A 16,087-nucleotide genomic window follows, 5' to 3' on the forward strand; every position below is an offset into this window, starting at 1 on the left:
GGCTAGGATGACAGATCAGTGGACAGTGTTTGAATTGATAAACCAATGGCCAATGATTTAATTAGTCATATTAATGTAATGAAGCTTCCACAAAAACCCAAAGGGTGGTTTTTGTTTTGTTTTGTTTTGTTGAGACAGTGTCTTGTTTTGTGGTTTAGATTGGGCTTGAACTCACAATGCAGCCCACACTGGCCTCAAAGTGATCCTCCTGCCTCAGCCAACCCAGTGCTATAATTAAAGGTGTGCACCAATACCTCCCGCAACAAGCAAGGATCTTGAAGAGAGAACAGTTTTCTGTGTCTTCATAATGAAACAGGAAAAGGGAGGGCTGGTGGTCTCTTTTAACTATAATAGTTCTTTCAAAACCACAGCAGGTAGATGGTTGGAGAACTCAGACTGGCAAATCAACTAGATCAGCAACTGTTAATTTTACTTTATTTATTTATGTAGGTACCAGGTACTCAGGACCTCGTGCTTGTGAGGCAGGCAGCAGAACCACTGAGCTAAAGCCCCATTCCCTTACATGTTTAATTTAATACCAAACAAAAATCAAATACATTCATATCTGACAAATAATTCATCGTAACTCTCCCTCAACTGCAGGAACTGGGCTCAATGCGATGACTAGGGGATGATCACTGGAAACAAAATAGGATGAGGGAATCCAAAGTGCCTTCTAAAAACAGTGCAAAACCCTGATGTATTATGGCAAAGCCCCCACCTAGTGTTGATGGTAAAGCCCCCGTCTCTAGCAAAAGAGTCGATAGAGACATACCAACGAGGCTGGGGGTGCTGTCACTGAGTGGTACAGCGCTTGTCTAGCATGGGGGAAGCCCTGGGTTCAATCCCCAGCACCACAAAACAAACCAATCAACCGACCAAGGAAGGGATCCATGGAGCCTTTACTGGCTCCTCTTATTTGCTAAGAGGCACTAGTAACCAAAAAAAGAAGAAAAAAGGTTCCTAGAAGAAGCAAAGTCAGAAGTCTGTTTCCAGAGAGCTCCTTGGACATGATAAAATTGGGAAAAGATGGCCTGGGGATGTAGCTTAGTGGTAGAGCACTTATCTAGCATGGGGGAGGGCCTGTCTTCGATCCCAGAACCACCAATACAAAATAAAACTGAGTAAAACAGGACTGACTACAAAAGGTCCCTCCAACACTGGTGATTCAAAATTCCTGGGCCCTAAATCTATAGCGGAGCCCAGAATCTTACTGTTTGCATCCACTAAGAATATAGCTGGGTCCTTCCAACTCTGACTTAAATTTACCATCTAAAATCCAATGTATCTCTACTCCTAGGCCCACGGCTCTTCAGTCGTTCTCATCTTCATCCTCAATCTGATACCGCTTCTTCTTTTGGATTACTGGAGCTTCTGGGTCTGGTGCTGTGGGAACAATAGGGGTGAGAGAGAACAGCTGATTATGGCAAGGGAAGCAGATGATTGTCTTCAGATGAAGACAGAGAGTAGAAGACAAGCAGATCCCAATCACATTCACTACCTTTGCTTCTGCCCTCAACTCCCTCCTCCTCATCACTGTCCAGCAGCTGTCGCTTCTTGGGCAACACCTCCTTTAGCTGCTCTTTCTCATTAGCATTTTCTTCTTCTAAAGTAACCGGAAGAGGCACAAAATTAGGGAACCTAGCCTGCATATTCTCACAATATCGTCTCATCCCTCCAAACCTCCACCATGGCTGGCACAAGTAAGTCATCAATAGGTGAGCAGTCACTTTACCCTCCAGGGATGCCAGTCCTGCTTTCTTTTTACGAGCTATCAAGAGGGCCCTGAGAGCTTCTGCTCGGTTCTCTTGCTGGTCCTCCTCATTGGGTTCTTGCTCTCCAGGGATGCTCAGCTCTAATTCTAACTGCAGCTTCTCCTCTTCTTCCTCCTTTGACTGCGTCAAAAAAGCTGCCACTCTGCGGAGCTGGGTGGGGCTCAGCTTAGCTGGGATTCGCCAGAAGGTTTCCTACAAGGGCAAAGCAATTGCAAATGACAGCAGGGCTGGGGATTTGGCTCAGTGGTTCTGCCATCTGCCTTGCAAGCCCAAGGGCCCAAGTTGATCCCCGGTACCAAAAAAAGAAGAAAATGACAGCAAAGGGCTTGGTCATGGTGTTCCCACCCATAATCTCAGCACTCTGGGAGGCTAAGGCAGGAGGATCATAACCTGGGCAGCTAGCATGACTGCCTCAAAATAAAAAATAAAAAGGCCTGGGATGTAGCTTGGCGTGAAGGCCCTGGGTTCAATCCCCAGTACTGCCACCCCGTCAAAAAAAAAGAGAGAGACAGACAGACAGAGAGAAAGACACGAGGAGAGAAACAAAATGATAGCAAAGGGAAAGGGCCAACCTCTATTCACAATGTTTATATTTTTCATTGAATAAATATGACCCCACATTAGTGAAGATCCACAAGGGTTGTGAATTCGACTCTTGTTTATCTATAATACATAACCACTGTCTACCACAGTGTCTACTACATTAAGAGGTTCCCAGTAAATACAGCTGTTAATAAATGAATGGGTCTGGAGATCTAAAAGTAAGCCACATAAGATCTTTGTTCTCAAGGAACTTATAATCTAATGGGAGAAAGAACACATGTGCTGTAATGCCAGTGGATGAAAGCTATCTTAAGGGAGTAAATGAGGAGGCCACATTTGAGGCTTTGGCCATGGGATTTCCAAGTGTATTTGTTTCTTTGGTACCGGGGATTGAACTCGGGCCCTTGTGCTTACGAGGCAGGTGGCAGAACCATGGAGCCAAATCCCCAGCCCGTGCACATGTGTATTTGTTTTTTTGTTTTGTTTTGGTACCAGGGATTGAACTCAGGACCTTGTGCTTGTGAGGCAGGTGGCACGTATTTGTTTAGTTTTTTGTACCAAGAAGCACATTTGTATTTCTGTCCTTCCTCTATGTTGTTTTCCACCCCCCTACTACCAGGGATCAAACTCAGGGCCTTGCACTTGCGAGGCAGGTAGCAGCACTGCTGAGCTAAATCCTCCGCCCTTAAATGCTTTTTTTTTGGGGGGGTGCTTTAAACAATGTTTTTAACTGAAATACCATACACTGACTTCCACTTATTTTGATACATCTTGTCCCCAAGGTGGTTTAGAGGATTTTCAAGCCAATATAAATATTTCATAAATATATGACCATTTGGGTATACATCTGCTCAATGCCTCACAACTTTTAGCAAGAAGAACACTGAAGAGTAAAGACCCGACACAATTAACTGGGTATAATGCGAATCTGCTCCAAACATTGTTTCTCTGAGGTAAAGGCACCACACACTTGTTCCATGAAGAAAACCATCCTTATAACACAGGATGATTTTTTATTTTTAAGTAGGGCTTAGGGCACTCGGCTGGCTAATTAGGTGCTGCACAGCAGAGCTACATCCCCAGCTTACGCCATGAATTCATAGGGAATAAGTTCCAACAACTCAGGCTCCTTCCCATTGGTTATCATGAAATGTGCTTCTCTGGGTGGCAGGCTGGCGCTTCAGCTGAACCCAGGTCCCTTTCTCTTTGGTTCCTTCTTTTTCTGATCATTTTCCTTGACATGTTTCAGGAAGCTAACTTGACTCTTCGAGTGCTTAACATGCTCAATACACACATTAACCCTCTTGGTATCCTTTTGGTATCTTGCCCTTAACTTGCTTGTTTACAACAATGCCAACAGCATGCTTGGTAACACTGTAGACTCTTCCAGTTTTGCCATGGTAACATTTCTGTGGCATTTCTTTTTGAACACTACCCATTCCCTTGATGTCTACAATAGCACCACTTTTGTGGCCAAAGGAACAACCCCATGTTTTTTATTTTTTTTTTTTTATTTTTTGGTTTTTTTGAGACAGGGTCTCACTATGTAGTTGAGACTGGCCTGGAACTCACTATGTAGCTCAGACTGGTCTCGAAATCACAGCGATCCTCCTGCTTCAGCCTCCCGAGTGCTGGGATTACAGGCGTGTGCCACCACGCCTGGCAACCCCATGTTTTTTAAAAGGCCTAGAGAACATATACTGGGTTCCCCTCCTTTTTCCCTTTATGTTCATCATTTTGGCAAATTACTGGAAGATGGTGGTTCCTGCCGAAAGGCTTTAAATGATTATTTTGAGATAGATTCTCTCTAGTCCAGGTTGGCTTTGAACTCGCCATGTAGCCCAGGCTATCCTTAAACTTGTGCTCTGCCTGCCTCAGCCTCTGGGATACTGGGATTACAGTGTGCTAAAGTATCACTTTTACTTCATGGATTAAAAGGGTAACAGGAGGGCAAAAGAATTAGCTCAGTGGTTCCACCACTTGCCTGCCTTGCAAGTGCAAGGTCCCAAGTTCAATCCTTGGACCAAAGAAAAAAAAAGGGTGACAGGGATTGCCTCTCTGAGGAAATGGCAACTGAGCTGACTCGGGCTGAGGGTCAGCAGGAAGACGAGTGGGGTGCAAGCATGCGTGTGTTTGTGTGCATGTACAAGTGCATGGGTGTACTTATTGCCTTGGTTGTATGAGTGGAGAGGAACTGGAACGATTATGGCTTAGAGTCAGGGAGAAACCTACCATATGAAGGATGACTACTCAGGTGTAAAGTAGGTGTGTGATGGGATGGCCAACAGCCCAAGGTTGCTCATGAAAACTACTTTCAAAAGACGCATAGGAAGTGGATTGGGAGGGGAGTTAAGATTTGAAAAAAGACAAATCTAAGGGGTGGTACAGAACATGGATTTGGTGGAAAGGGAGACTGCAGAGAGGAAGACTAGCAGGACAGCTGCTCCAGGACTCTGGATCTGAAATGACAAGGTTAACAGTGAGGACAGAGGACACTAAGGAGATAGTAAGTGTAACAGCGGTGAGGAGACCCAGATCAATATGCCTTGGCTGACACTCTAACCAGGGACTTGCCTGTGCAGAGGCAGGGGGCCGAATCCCCAGCCTGCGCAACAGCTGCTGAAACTGTTCATTTTCCATTGCTTCCTCGTTTTCTTCTGTCAGTGGCACCAATGGAATTGCCTGGGAGCAACCTAGAACCAACAGTCACATGGTAAAGACATGAGAGAGAACTGAGCCTCCATCCTACAAGCCAGTCCAGTGGCCTCCAGGGCTCCAGTCCTCTGAAGCCATCATCTCCCCACTCACCATCCTCTTCTCGGTCACCTGCTGCTCGAATCAGGCAGTTTTGGAGCCATAGCAGGGGGGCAGAAAAGCCTAAGAAAAAAGGGGAAACATATTCAGTTCAAGCTCCCATTCCAACCCTCCATCTCTCTCAGCTGAAGTCCTCACCTTCCTGACGCAGGCCTTGACCAAGGTTTTCAGCTGAGAGAAGTGAGCTACTGTGGGCTTGTTCTGCATCCAAGGACTCCTCTTTCTCTTCCTCCTCTTCACTCTCTTCCTCCGGCAAATTTTCTCCCTCTTCTGGATCTTGCCAAAAATCTTTCAGAGACTCTTTTCCATCCAGCTGGAATTCATCGGGTGGAGGGAAGATGAAAAGGAGGTAATATGAGGAATGTGGTAGAGTCTGCTGGCCGCTGACCACCCGCTCTGGAGGGACCTCCTCAGAAAAGCCTGAGGCAGGAGGGATTTGGATGGGCTGCTAAGGGGGGTGGGTACAGGCCTGCAGAGCCAGGGTGAGTCTGTTACCATGCTGGAGGGTGCCAACTTCTTCTTCCGTTTCTTATACAGCTCCCGCCGCTCAGCTATCAGCCCCAGAGCCAGCAGTTTATCCACTACTCGCGCTCGTGAGCGTTTGGCTGTGATATTCTTCATGATATGACCAAGGACATCTATGGAGAGGGAGGGAGGGTGTGAATACCCAAGAGCAACCAGAGAAAGGGATCAGCAAAGGAAATCCAGGTCTCTGGAAAGATGCTAGCTCAACTTACTCCAAAGGATACAAATATAGCAAGTGGACAGAAAGGATGGGATAAGCTTTCCCTGGAAATAAGAGGAAGGGGATAAAGAAACAGACAGCTTGGTTCTCATCTCAGCTATTCTGAGCTTCCACCTCACTTACTATCTGAGTCCTGGAACTCCTCAAAAAGCCGCTGCAGCTCTAGCTCCTGGTCTTCTGTCCACAATACAATATGGGTCCCTTTCCTGTTCAGGGAGGCATTGGTAAAAGAGGAGGTCTAGGGAGTGAACAGAAGATTTCCCATCACCTTTCCCTCCAAGACAGAAGCCTCTACCTTTGGAAGTCCTTGATACTGTCAGCCAGTCCCAGCTGTACCAGATGGTGGATGACCTGCTTGCGTGTTCGAGCAGTATGCAGGCATGCCAGGATGGCTTCTACCACATCTTGACCTGCGGTGGAGAGGAACTGAGCAGTAAAGAGGAGTCCTGGAGTTCAGGCTCCTCTCCTCATAAAGCTTCGGCTATCAAGGCCTCACACCTTCCACATCCTTATGGCTGAGGTACAGCTCCCGAAGTTGGGCCTCTTCTTCGGGGCTCCATGCAGCAGCTCGGCGACTGGAAGACCTGAACAATGATGGGAAAAGCAGTGTGTGTAGGTTGTTGGCTCAAAGAGAGGAGACCAAAGGCCATCTGAGATCAGTTCAGAAAGGAACAAGAAAAGTGAGGTAAGTAATTCATTGGAGCCAGTTAGCAGAGGTCTAATGTATGGCGTCCTTCTCCTCACTCTCCCTCCACTTCAGAACTCCAGAGTTAAACTCTGAGATTTCCCAGCTTGAGCCTATGGAGCCGGATACTCCAAGGACTGACACTGTTATGGGAAACTGAGAAGCTGAGCTACTATGGGAAAGGGACAAACATTTCTGTGAATCCTTATGGTTTCCCAAAACATTACCAGAGAGGGCACATACAAACTCTGGGGGTGGGATTACCCCACTCCCACCAACCACCTCTAACTCTGGTAACAGAGAAAGAAACTAGAGTAGACAGGAGACAGGCTACAGCCCCTGTTCCTCTGTTGGGTAGACTTAGATAAGCATTTCACCTTCTGAGCCTATTTCTCATCTGTGAAAGGGAAAGAAGCAGTAGATCAAATCATCTGCAAGCCCTTCCAGCTCTCACCCTTGGTGACTCTGTGTTGCCCTCCCCTACTGCCCATCCTTCCCCAACCCCAGCTCACCCTCCATCCAGGGAGCCATAGCCCTCAGTCATCTCTCGAACTACAGCTGTGTTCTTCCAGAACAGCAGCTCCACAAAGGCTTTTTCATTGATTGCGGCCAATGCAAAGAACTTGGCGAGGATGTATTTGGCGAAAGTCACGAGCTCCTACAAGGAAGGAAGGCTGCTATGACACCTCAGCCCAACAGGTTCACAGACTGGCTCCGAGTCTTCTGCCTTTCCCCAGGCAGCTCCCTCAACCTGCCTGCCAGCCATGTTCTCATCTCCCAGCCCAGACACCTCCCGAAGATCATCCCCAGGCCCCGGACCGCATTCCCTGGTAGCCTCTCACTTTGTAGGCTCCTGCAGCAGGGTCACTAAGCAGACGATTGAAGAAGAAGAAGACTGAGAGCTGGAAAAGTAGGGCTTCCATTTTGAGGTCATGGGCCAGCCGGTGTAGCATCTTGACCACACAGTGGTTAGTATGGGCACTGTTCTGCCGGTAGCTCTGCAGCAGCAGCACATAGGCTCGCACAATGGTTGAACATGCAAAGCTGCACCAAAATGGGAAAGGACAACAGGTCAGCATCATAAAGACCATCCTCACAGCTGCACAATTGCCACCCTAGGACCAACTCAGGCTTAGTGCACACCGTTTCAAGTAGTCCAGAAAGCTAAACTCTTTCTCCGACACCTGCACAACTTGCAACTCCTCTTCTTTTTCCTCCTCCTCTTCCTCGTCCTCCTCCTCTTCTGCACCTCCTTCCTCTGTTCCCCGTATCCCTATACAAAGACTAAGGATTAGCCAGGCGTGGTGGCACACACTAGTAATCCCAGCATTCTGAGAGGCTGAGGCAGGAGGATCTCAAATTTGAACCCAGCCTGGAACTGTGAGACCCTCTCTCAAAATTAAAAAAGGGCTGGGGGCCGGGGATTTAGTTCAGTGGCACCACGCCTGCCTTGCAAGTGCAAGCTCCTGAGTTTGATCCCCAGTACCCCCTCCAAAAAACAAAAAACAAAACAAAACAAAAAAAAAACCCAAATTTTTTGAAGAGGGCTGAGGATGTAGCTTAGTGTAAAATCCCTTAGTACAATCCCAGTATTGGGCGGGGGGGGGGCGCGACTGAGGACTACTGTGTCTCTATTACACTGGTACTGGAACAGTTGAAATAAGAGAGATGCAAAGAAATAGACTCACGAGGAAGTGGAGCAGAGAGGATCTGTTTCAGCAGCTGCAACTCTTCCTCAGGGGAAATGTCTGGAAAGCCAAATACATCTCCTTCTGGCCACACTTCCCTGGAGGACAGAGAAAAAGGCTTTAACTACAGGAAACAGGAACTGTAATTAGAACTGGGGGAAAGAACTTAGATATACTTCATTTGTCAGTCAGAAAGAGAATCCAAACTGTCACCGCAGAGACGAAACAGACTCCAGGGAAAGTTTCACAAGCTACACTGCAATGAAAATCATGTAAGAACAAAATGCATACAATCTAATGTTGACATGTAGTTCAGCAAATATACGTATGTATACAGTGGTGTCTGAAATTTGGTAACAATTACAGAAATATAACTGATAAGAAATGATGCTTGAAATATATTGACAAGTTAAATCTGAGTTACCACGTGCACTTTCCATTTTTATAAAAGGAGTTGTGTGTATGTGCATCTATATATAACAGGCTCTGGAAGATTACTCATCAAACTATTAATGATGATTATCTTTGGCTAGTAAAGTTATCTGTGCTAATATTTCTCAAAAGCAAACCTAAAAACTCCCAACAAGCCAATCAAAGCTCCCAGAAGTCAGCACTTCCGTGGGTCCCAGAGCCCTCTGATGGGACTTCTGTCTGCTGAAGACTGAGACCCTGCACCGAAGTGAAGGCTCCAAGGCCCGGAGGGCTGCTGGGCAGGGTTCTCACCGGGCAGATCTCAGGAGAGTCAGAGCCTGCAGAGGCTGGCCAGCCAGGAGATGGTCTTGGATCCTCACCATGGCTTCGACCCGCTGTTCCTCTACTGGCATCTCCGAGGCGGCATCAAAGGGAACCATGGAGTCTACACTGAGCTCAGGGTCCTAGAGGTGGATAAGGCTATCGGAGCCGAGGGAAAGAGCCAAGATTGTCTACCCATATCAGTAGCCTCAAAAAAGCTGGGGTTTCTGCAACCACCTACCTGGGCACAGCACTGCAGCTGCTCAGCCAGCCCTGGCCACAAAGCCTCCAGCTCCTCTTCCCTATATGGGACATTACCAGAAGCGACAGCCTGGTCAGGAACCTTCTTCTTCTTCTTTCTCTTCTTTCGTTTGTTCTGTGGGGAAAGAACTGTTTGAGGATGGCAAGAGAGCTAAGGAAGTCTCTACCCCTCAATGTCATCACTGTTACAAAACGAATTAGTTAAGTGGCCATTTACAAAGTGCCCAGTAGGTGCTGCTCACAGGCATTGTGAGCAGTGCATTTCTTTTCCCTAAAAAGTTTGTACTCTAGTTGGAGAAACAGGTAAGTCAAAAGGAAATTAAATTACAGCATGTAAGAACAATGTGAATAAGCATAAAATACCCTGGGATTTAAAATGCCTATTTTTTGGAGTAAGAGTTTGCTAAAAGCGGCAATATCTTCAAAGTCTACAAATTTGCTGAGAATCAAATAAAATACATGAAAAGCCTCTATATAAAGCAAAATATTTTCTTTTCTTTTTTGGTACTGGGGATCGAACTCAGGCCCTTGTACTTGCAAGGCAGGTGGCAGAACCACTGAGCTAAATCCCCAGCCCAAGGCAAAATATTTTCTTGAAAAGCAAGAGCAAGGCTAGTGATGTATGCCAGTAATCCACCACTAGGGAGGCTGAAGCAGGAGGGTTGCTGTGAGTTTGAGGTTAGCCCAGGCTACATAGTGAATTCAAGGCCAGTGTGGACCCTGTCTCAAAAAAACAAAAACAAAACAAAAGCAAAAGGTAAGTCAACTTCCTCCTCCTTTTCCCACTGGACACAGTTCCAAACCAGTCTTTTGACTGGGTGCACAAAAATCAAATAGGATGGCTGTATGGGGAGCCCTTGGAATTTACGCTGTATTGAGAAATTTATGGTCAAACACACCCATCGGAGCATGAGCCTTGGAGTCTAGTGATTGGGACTTGAGTACAGAAGTATCTCGGTTCACAAACTTCATTCTTCCCATGATTCTGGGCACAAACTGAACTGGATGAGAACAGAACCAAATTGTCCAGTTCAGTTTGCAACCAGAATCATGGAAAGAATGAAGTTCGTGAACAGAGGCACCACTGATGCTAGCCATTTACTAACAAGGTTTTGGGTAAGCTGTTCATTCACGTTACGCAGATGTCCTAACACTGTTGTGGGGATTACATGAAAACTTTAGCGCTGCGCTGATACACAGGAAAATGAATAAATGACAATGCCTATTATTACTGACAATACCATAGAGCCCTGAGTGTAAAAATACCCTTTAACAAAGTCTCACTGGTATTGCTGCCTCATTCAAGTCCAGTTCAGACAGAATTTAATTTAACTTTATTTTTTGAAAGAAGGTCTCTATATGCAGTTCAGGCTGGCTTTGAACTCACTGTGTAGCTCAGGCTAGCCTCAAACTCATGGCAGTCCTCCTGCTTCAGCTTCCTGAGTGCTGGGACTACAGCATGAGCCACCACACCCGGCCTTGTGAGCTTTTTATTTACTATTTCACTTCAGGCTCAGGGGTAGATTTTCCCATTCAGTACTGGGGATTAAATCTAAGGCCTTCATACTAAGCTATATTCCCAGCCCTTTCTTTACTTTTGAGACAAAAGTGGTGAAGTTGCTAAGGTACATGCTATGATTCCTATTTGGGGATCGAGAGAGACTGACACAAGCACCTTTATTCTAATAGTAACTAGTATAGGACTGGATTCCTGTCCCTCTAACTTTCGACAAAGGTTCTATCCAACTCCCCACAATGCTTCTGAATATAACGAGAAAGCAAGAGAGAATAATTGCTGTTATGCTACAGATCTGGAATGTCTCCCAAAGGCTCATGTATTAAAGACTTCATTCCCAATACAGCAATTTTCAGAGGTAGGACTTTTGGGAAGTGACTGTATCACAAGTGGTCTGATCTCATCAATGGATTAATCCATTGATGGGTTCATGACTGAATGGACTATTGAGGCATGGTAGAAACTGTAGGAGGTGGGGCCTGGTTGGAGGAAGTAAGTCATGGGCAGCGTGCCCTGAACAGGTATATCTTGTTTCTGCTACATGCCCTCTCCTAGTCACCATGTAGTGAGCAGCTCTGGTCCTCACCACAGACACAGAAACAACACATCCAAGCAACCATAGACTGGAACCTCTGAAACTGTAAGGCAAAATAAAAATTTCCTTTGTTGTTTTTCTCAGGCATTTTGTCACAGCAACAGAAAGCTAATTACTAAACTCTTAAAATTATGAATCTCTAAAGGTTTATGTGCTAAGCACATAGTAGGTACTTAACAAATGTTTCCTGAATGAATGAAGATATGTATGGCAAATTAGGATGAACTTAATGGGAGAAGGAAACTGGAAAACTCATAACAGCAACACCACAAACCTCTTGCCCTCTTAGTTCACATTAGTTCTAAAAGATCTGCTTAAGCTACATGGCACAGGAGGAGGAAGAGCCCCCTGTCCTTCACCCAACAGCACTTTCAGCATCCCAGTACCTGGACCATCAGGTTCCCACGGCTCCGACAGAACCGTTCCAACATCTTGAGGAAGAGGTGGGTGGTTTCCACCAGGTCACGAAGGAAAGAGCGAGGTTGGCATCTCTCATCAAACTTTCGGAAGAGTGTCAGGAACAGTTCTCGGTACTCCATCATATAGAAAATGTTGTCTGAGAAGGGGAAAGAAAAAGGAATGTAAGGATTGGTCTGAAAAGCATGGGAAAAAAGGAGAAATGAGTGACACTGGAACCGAGAATGAGATTCTAGTGGAGATGGGAAGGCTGGGATCAGGGACTGAGCTAGGGCCTCACTTTTGATGATGCGGCTGCTTTCCCTCACAGCCTCATCTGGGGACACGTCCATCTCGTTCACGGTGGCCAGCAGCTCCTGATAGGCCTTTAGAGCCAAGTGCATCCTATGAGTAGAAGCCAAGAAATGAAATGGGGGACAATTTAGGGCGCTGGCTCAGGTAAACATTATTCCTCAAAAAGTTCCACCAGAAACAAATGACCAATCCTTACTCCTAAGCCTAATTCCTTCATTCTAAAATAAAAAAAAAAGTACCATCCAAAATTCAGGTATTTAGACACCCAGCCTGGCCAGGATGCCCACTGCAACCCTCATAACCACTTCCTCACCGGCATGCCCAGGATCTGGCTTCCTTGCGATCTGTTAGCATCATCTCATAGTAGTTGGTGAGGTTCTGCTCGATGAAGTGGAAAGAACGGACACTGAGTGTCTCAGAAACCAAGCCTGGCTGGAAGGAGGCAGCTCGGTTGAAGGCCATGAAGAAAGCCAAGGCCCACATATAGTAGGTCTCATCATGTTGCTGAGCTTTCTCACGAAGCAGGTGATCCTAATATCCAAAAAGAAAAGAAATGACTGCCACAATCTCAGGGTTCCCAACTTCCTCCTGTCCTATGAGGGGGAGAAACCTAGACATCACTATAATATTCTGTAGGACCCACAATTTCCAGTTTTCTCTTCTTCTCCTTAGGTCTCTCTGCAATCCCCTCCTTTTCCTCTAGGGTCACTTCTCTGGAGCCCATTTTTCTCATGCTAATTACCTACCCTCTCCTGGTATCTTCACCATCTTGGGGCCCTACTGCTTCCTTGTCCACACTCCAGGCTTGGCCTCCCATGGGCTCCAACCCAGGGTGCTCTTCTTACCCATCACCGGCCTGCCACTTCTCTACGCCATCTCTGATTATCTCTGTGCCTTCCCAAGTTCTCACCTTCACCGCGCCCATGAGCCGGTTGTAACAGTTCTCCAGGAACTCAGAGCAGAAGTCTCTAAGGAAGAGCCTCACGTTAAGGGCCGAGCGGCGCTGAGTGGATAGCTCCTGGGCGGCCTGGCGACGTTTAGGCACCCTGCGGGGCTGCTTCCCCAAATCCGAACTGTAGTTTTGGAGCTGAGGGTGCAGGATGGGGGATTAGAATTACTCCCAACCGCCACCTTCCCGCTTCAGCTCTTGCCACATCTCTGGCATTACAGTTTCCACAGATGGAACTCTCAGACAGACTTCTGCCTCTGGTACCAAGTAAAGACATGAGGGCTGGGGATTTAGCTCAGTGGTGCTGCTGCCTGCCTCTCAAGAGGAAAGTCTGGAGTTCAATCCCCAGTACCAAAAAAAGAGACACGAATGAGACAATGTGGCTAATGCTAGAGACTCTGCTTCTTTCTCCTGCCATCACCAACTTTCTAAACCTAAGAACAGAAATGCTCTGACCCCAGGGATGGTGACCATTCTCAGGCCCCACAGCTCCTGTGTTCCTCCCTAGATGTGCAAATACTCACGTTGTGAAGGCCTTTGTGAAAGATGAGGTCCCTTTCTCCTATGGATTTCAAGCCCTGGACAATGTAAGAGCCCCCAAATCGAGAATGCCTGCAGGGGAGAAAAGTCCAAAGTGACTCCTCAATCGTCTGGAAGCCTTAACCCACTTTCCTTCACTAGGAACTCAAAGGGAGTTGAAGCTTGAAAATGTTATCTGGTCTCCACCATCTTAGAACTGGTCCCAAGCACTTGGCATTCCCTGCTGCAGGACGGACACAGGCAGAGTGCTCTCTGTCACACACCTGTTGCCTCGCTGGAGGGCTCGCGCCTTCTTTTCTGCCATCTCCCGCTGGCGCAGCATCTCCAGTTCTGCCACATCTGTGCTCCGCTCCTGAGCTAAGCGTCCCTGCCCTACTCTTCCCAGCTGCTCAGGGTTCTAGATTTGGAACAAGGAGGGGAGAGTCAGAAGGAAAGTCACTCCTGATCCTGACTTCAACCCTACTGGGGACAGAGTGAACGAAACAAGGTTTTCATGGGACCCTGAACTGAGACAAGGACACTCTACTCATCACCTGTCTTCTTAGATAATTCATCCACTGTTACAAGCCCAAGTCTGGCTGTGTAGCAAAAAAGTACATGGTTGGGAAAAAAAAACAAAAAACAAAAAAACATGGTTGGAGGGACTGGGGCTACAGGCCAGGGTCTTACCTGGTCACGAAACATAAGGGAGATAATTTCTAGCACATGCAGGCTCCACTGCTGCTCAGCAGGTGAGCTGGCCAGGAAGAGGAGCAGGTCATCCAGGCCACTGAGGTGAATCGCCCAGAGAAGCTGGTCATGGATGCTGGCATCGTCATCAATCCTCTGAGCAATTGGGGGTAGGGGGAGAAAAGGAGCACACTCAGTTCTACAGCCCTGCTTTGAAGTTCTCCAACTCATTCCTTGGCCAAGGCTCATGCCCCAGACTGGTCACGAGAGCAGAGCCTAACAAGGATAGTTCAACTGGGCATGGTGGCACACACTGGAGAGGCTGAGGCAGGAGGATCAGTATGAGTTCCAGGCCAGCCTGGGCTGCACAGTGATTCAAGATCAGCCTGCTCTATCAAAAAAAAAAAAAAAAAAAAGACAATTCAATCTAACTCAGCACAAGAACTCATATGACCCAAGGCCATACCTTCTCCTGGTCAAGGTCAGCCGGAACATGGAGAATGTTTCTGACCAGCAGCAGGATCCGCTCAATCAACAGGTTGTCTTCTTCTTGCCGTTCTTCCCAGCCCTGGTCAGAAAGAGAAGAGTCAGAGGGAGAGAATCCTTGCAGAAGGCAGGCTGGAGGACTGAGGTGCAGAAGAGAATCAAAATTAAAATCAAAAGAAAAGGACAAGTTCAAGCAGTCCTGAGGCATCCAGAGACTACAGCGTGGACTACCACATCTCTAAGGATTGGACTCCATCTCCAGGCCCAGCACTTCCTCTTCAGCTCGGGACAGGTGCAAAGTGTTAACTGTGCCACAGGCTCTTGAAGGGTGAGACTCACCAGCTGCAGCATCTCATACAAGGTTTCACTTAGGACCCCAAAAGTCTTCTCACTGGCAAAGGCCTGTGAAACAGGAAATGGCTCTTATACAGCATCCATCCACTTCCCCTCACTGCCCAAACTCAGATCTAGGGACTCAAAAGGGAGGCCTCACCTCCTTGTATGCTTGCAAATAAGCAAGCACCTGTAGAAAGTGGTGCCGCATGCTGGGCTCCGTAGGTACACTGCCAAAACACAGCAAGGCAGGTTGTGTCAAGTTCACCATCAGTCTGGGGAACAACAAAGAAGGAAGATGTAAGGTTTTCTTGCCAGGCACAAACACCAAAAGCTATCAGCACAAACACAAATGCTGGCATGTGGTAAAAATCAAAAAGCTGGGAATGAACCTGATGACAGCATCAAAGAGAGGCTTGTCCTGCTGGTGCTGGGTAAGGATGGGTAGAAGGTCACTCTGCAGGATCTGGGCTGCCCCCAGCTGCTGCCGCACATCTCGAGTCTCATCCTCGTGCCTCAAGTAGCGAATCAAATCCTTCACACTCTCTTCAGAGAAAGGACAAAACATGTACATGAAATCCTGGAAGAAACTCCACCAAGTCCACATGCTTTTTAACCTAGAGTTTGAGAAATCTGACAGACCTCCTCAATTCCACCCGGGTTTTTACCCGATTCTTCAAAAAAGTACTCACCTAAGCAATCTGGTTCCTTGTGGTAAGTGTCTCCTTCCAAGTACCCAAGGGCACTACATGTGGCTAAAAGTTCACAGTTCATCATGTACAAGTCCATACACCAGAGCACCAGCCAGCAGAGAAAGATGGACACAGTCAAGACAAAATGGTGAGGCCTGCAGAGACCGGGAAGGATGAATATAGGGGCCTCTCTGTGAAAAGAAGACAGGAACAGGACAAGGTGCTAATGCTCAGAATATTCTGAGCAACATCCCCAATGCTTCACTTGTGTCAGAACCCAAACTGCGGCTTCCAATGCCAAGGAAAGCCCCCCGCAACTTTTTTCTTTTTTCTTTTCTTTTCTTCTCTCTCTC

General features: G+C 47.0%; 1 protein-coding gene across 6 annotated transcripts in view; it reads right to left on the reverse strand.

The window, feature by feature from the left end:
* Nucleotides 1-460: 460 nt before the first annotated feature.
* The window catches only part of Timeless (timeless circadian regulator), a 27,373-nt gene continuing 11,746 nt past the window's right edge, over nucleotides 461-16,087 (reverse strand). For 4 of the 6 annotated variants that reach the window (XM_010644673.1, XM_010644670.2, XM_033763708.1 and 1 more), the window contains exons 2-29: nucleotides 15,735-15,925; nucleotides 15,435-15,588; nucleotides 15,203-15,317; nucleotides 15,049-15,111; nucleotides 14,690-14,791; nucleotides 14,224-14,379; nucleotides 13,818-13,951; nucleotides 13,539-13,626; nucleotides 12,976-13,152; nucleotides 12,379-12,596; nucleotides 12,052-12,155; nucleotides 11,741-11,910; nucleotides 9,224-9,358; nucleotides 8,974-9,125; nucleotides 8,251-8,348; nucleotides 7,706-7,835; nucleotides 7,405-7,606; nucleotides 7,075-7,220; nucleotides 6,376-6,461; nucleotides 6,173-6,287; nucleotides 6,001-6,083; nucleotides 5,628-5,770; nucleotides 5,271-5,445; nucleotides 5,127-5,195; nucleotides 4,893-5,011; nucleotides 1,736-1,967; nucleotides 1,502-1,606; nucleotides 461-1,386 (exon numbers count right to left, since the gene is read on the reverse strand). In XM_010644673.1, coding sequence (XP_010642975.1) covers nucleotides 1,313-1,386; nucleotides 1,502-1,606; nucleotides 1,736-1,967; nucleotides 4,893-5,011; nucleotides 5,127-5,195; nucleotides 5,271-5,445; nucleotides 5,628-5,770; nucleotides 6,001-6,083; nucleotides 6,173-6,287; nucleotides 6,376-6,461; nucleotides 7,075-7,220; nucleotides 7,405-7,606; nucleotides 7,706-7,835; nucleotides 8,251-8,348; nucleotides 8,974-9,125; nucleotides 9,224-9,358; nucleotides 11,741-11,910; nucleotides 12,052-12,155; nucleotides 12,379-12,596; nucleotides 12,976-13,152; nucleotides 13,539-13,626; nucleotides 13,818-13,951; nucleotides 14,224-14,379; nucleotides 14,690-14,791; nucleotides 15,049-15,111; nucleotides 15,203-15,317; nucleotides 15,435-15,588; nucleotides 15,735-15,831 — 3,642 coding nt within the window. In that variant the 5' untranslated portion in view covers nucleotides 15,832-15,925 and the 3' untranslated portion in view covers nucleotides 461-1,312. The remainder of the gene's footprint in view (nucleotides 1,387-1,501; nucleotides 1,607-1,735; nucleotides 1,968-4,892; nucleotides 5,012-5,126; nucleotides 5,196-5,270; nucleotides 5,446-5,627; nucleotides 5,771-6,000; nucleotides 6,084-6,172; nucleotides 6,288-6,375; nucleotides 6,462-7,074; nucleotides 7,221-7,404; nucleotides 7,607-7,705; nucleotides 7,836-8,250; nucleotides 8,349-8,973; nucleotides 9,126-9,223; nucleotides 9,359-11,740; nucleotides 11,911-12,051; nucleotides 12,156-12,378; nucleotides 12,597-12,975; nucleotides 13,153-13,538; nucleotides 13,627-13,817; nucleotides 13,952-14,223; nucleotides 14,380-14,689; nucleotides 14,792-15,048; nucleotides 15,112-15,202; nucleotides 15,318-15,434; nucleotides 15,589-15,734; nucleotides 15,926-16,087) is intronic. The other 2 variants (XM_010644674.1, XM_010644671.2) reach the window with 1 other exon arrangement.

Source organism: Fukomys damarensis, unplaced genomic scaffold (assembly GCF_012274545.1).
Source record: "Fukomys damarensis isolate Sample0158 unplaced genomic scaffold, DMR_v1.0_HiC HiC_scaffold_15, whole genome shotgun sequence".
NCBI classification, from domain to species: domain Eukaryota; kingdom Metazoa; phylum Chordata; class Mammalia; order Rodentia; family Bathyergidae; genus Fukomys; species Fukomys damarensis.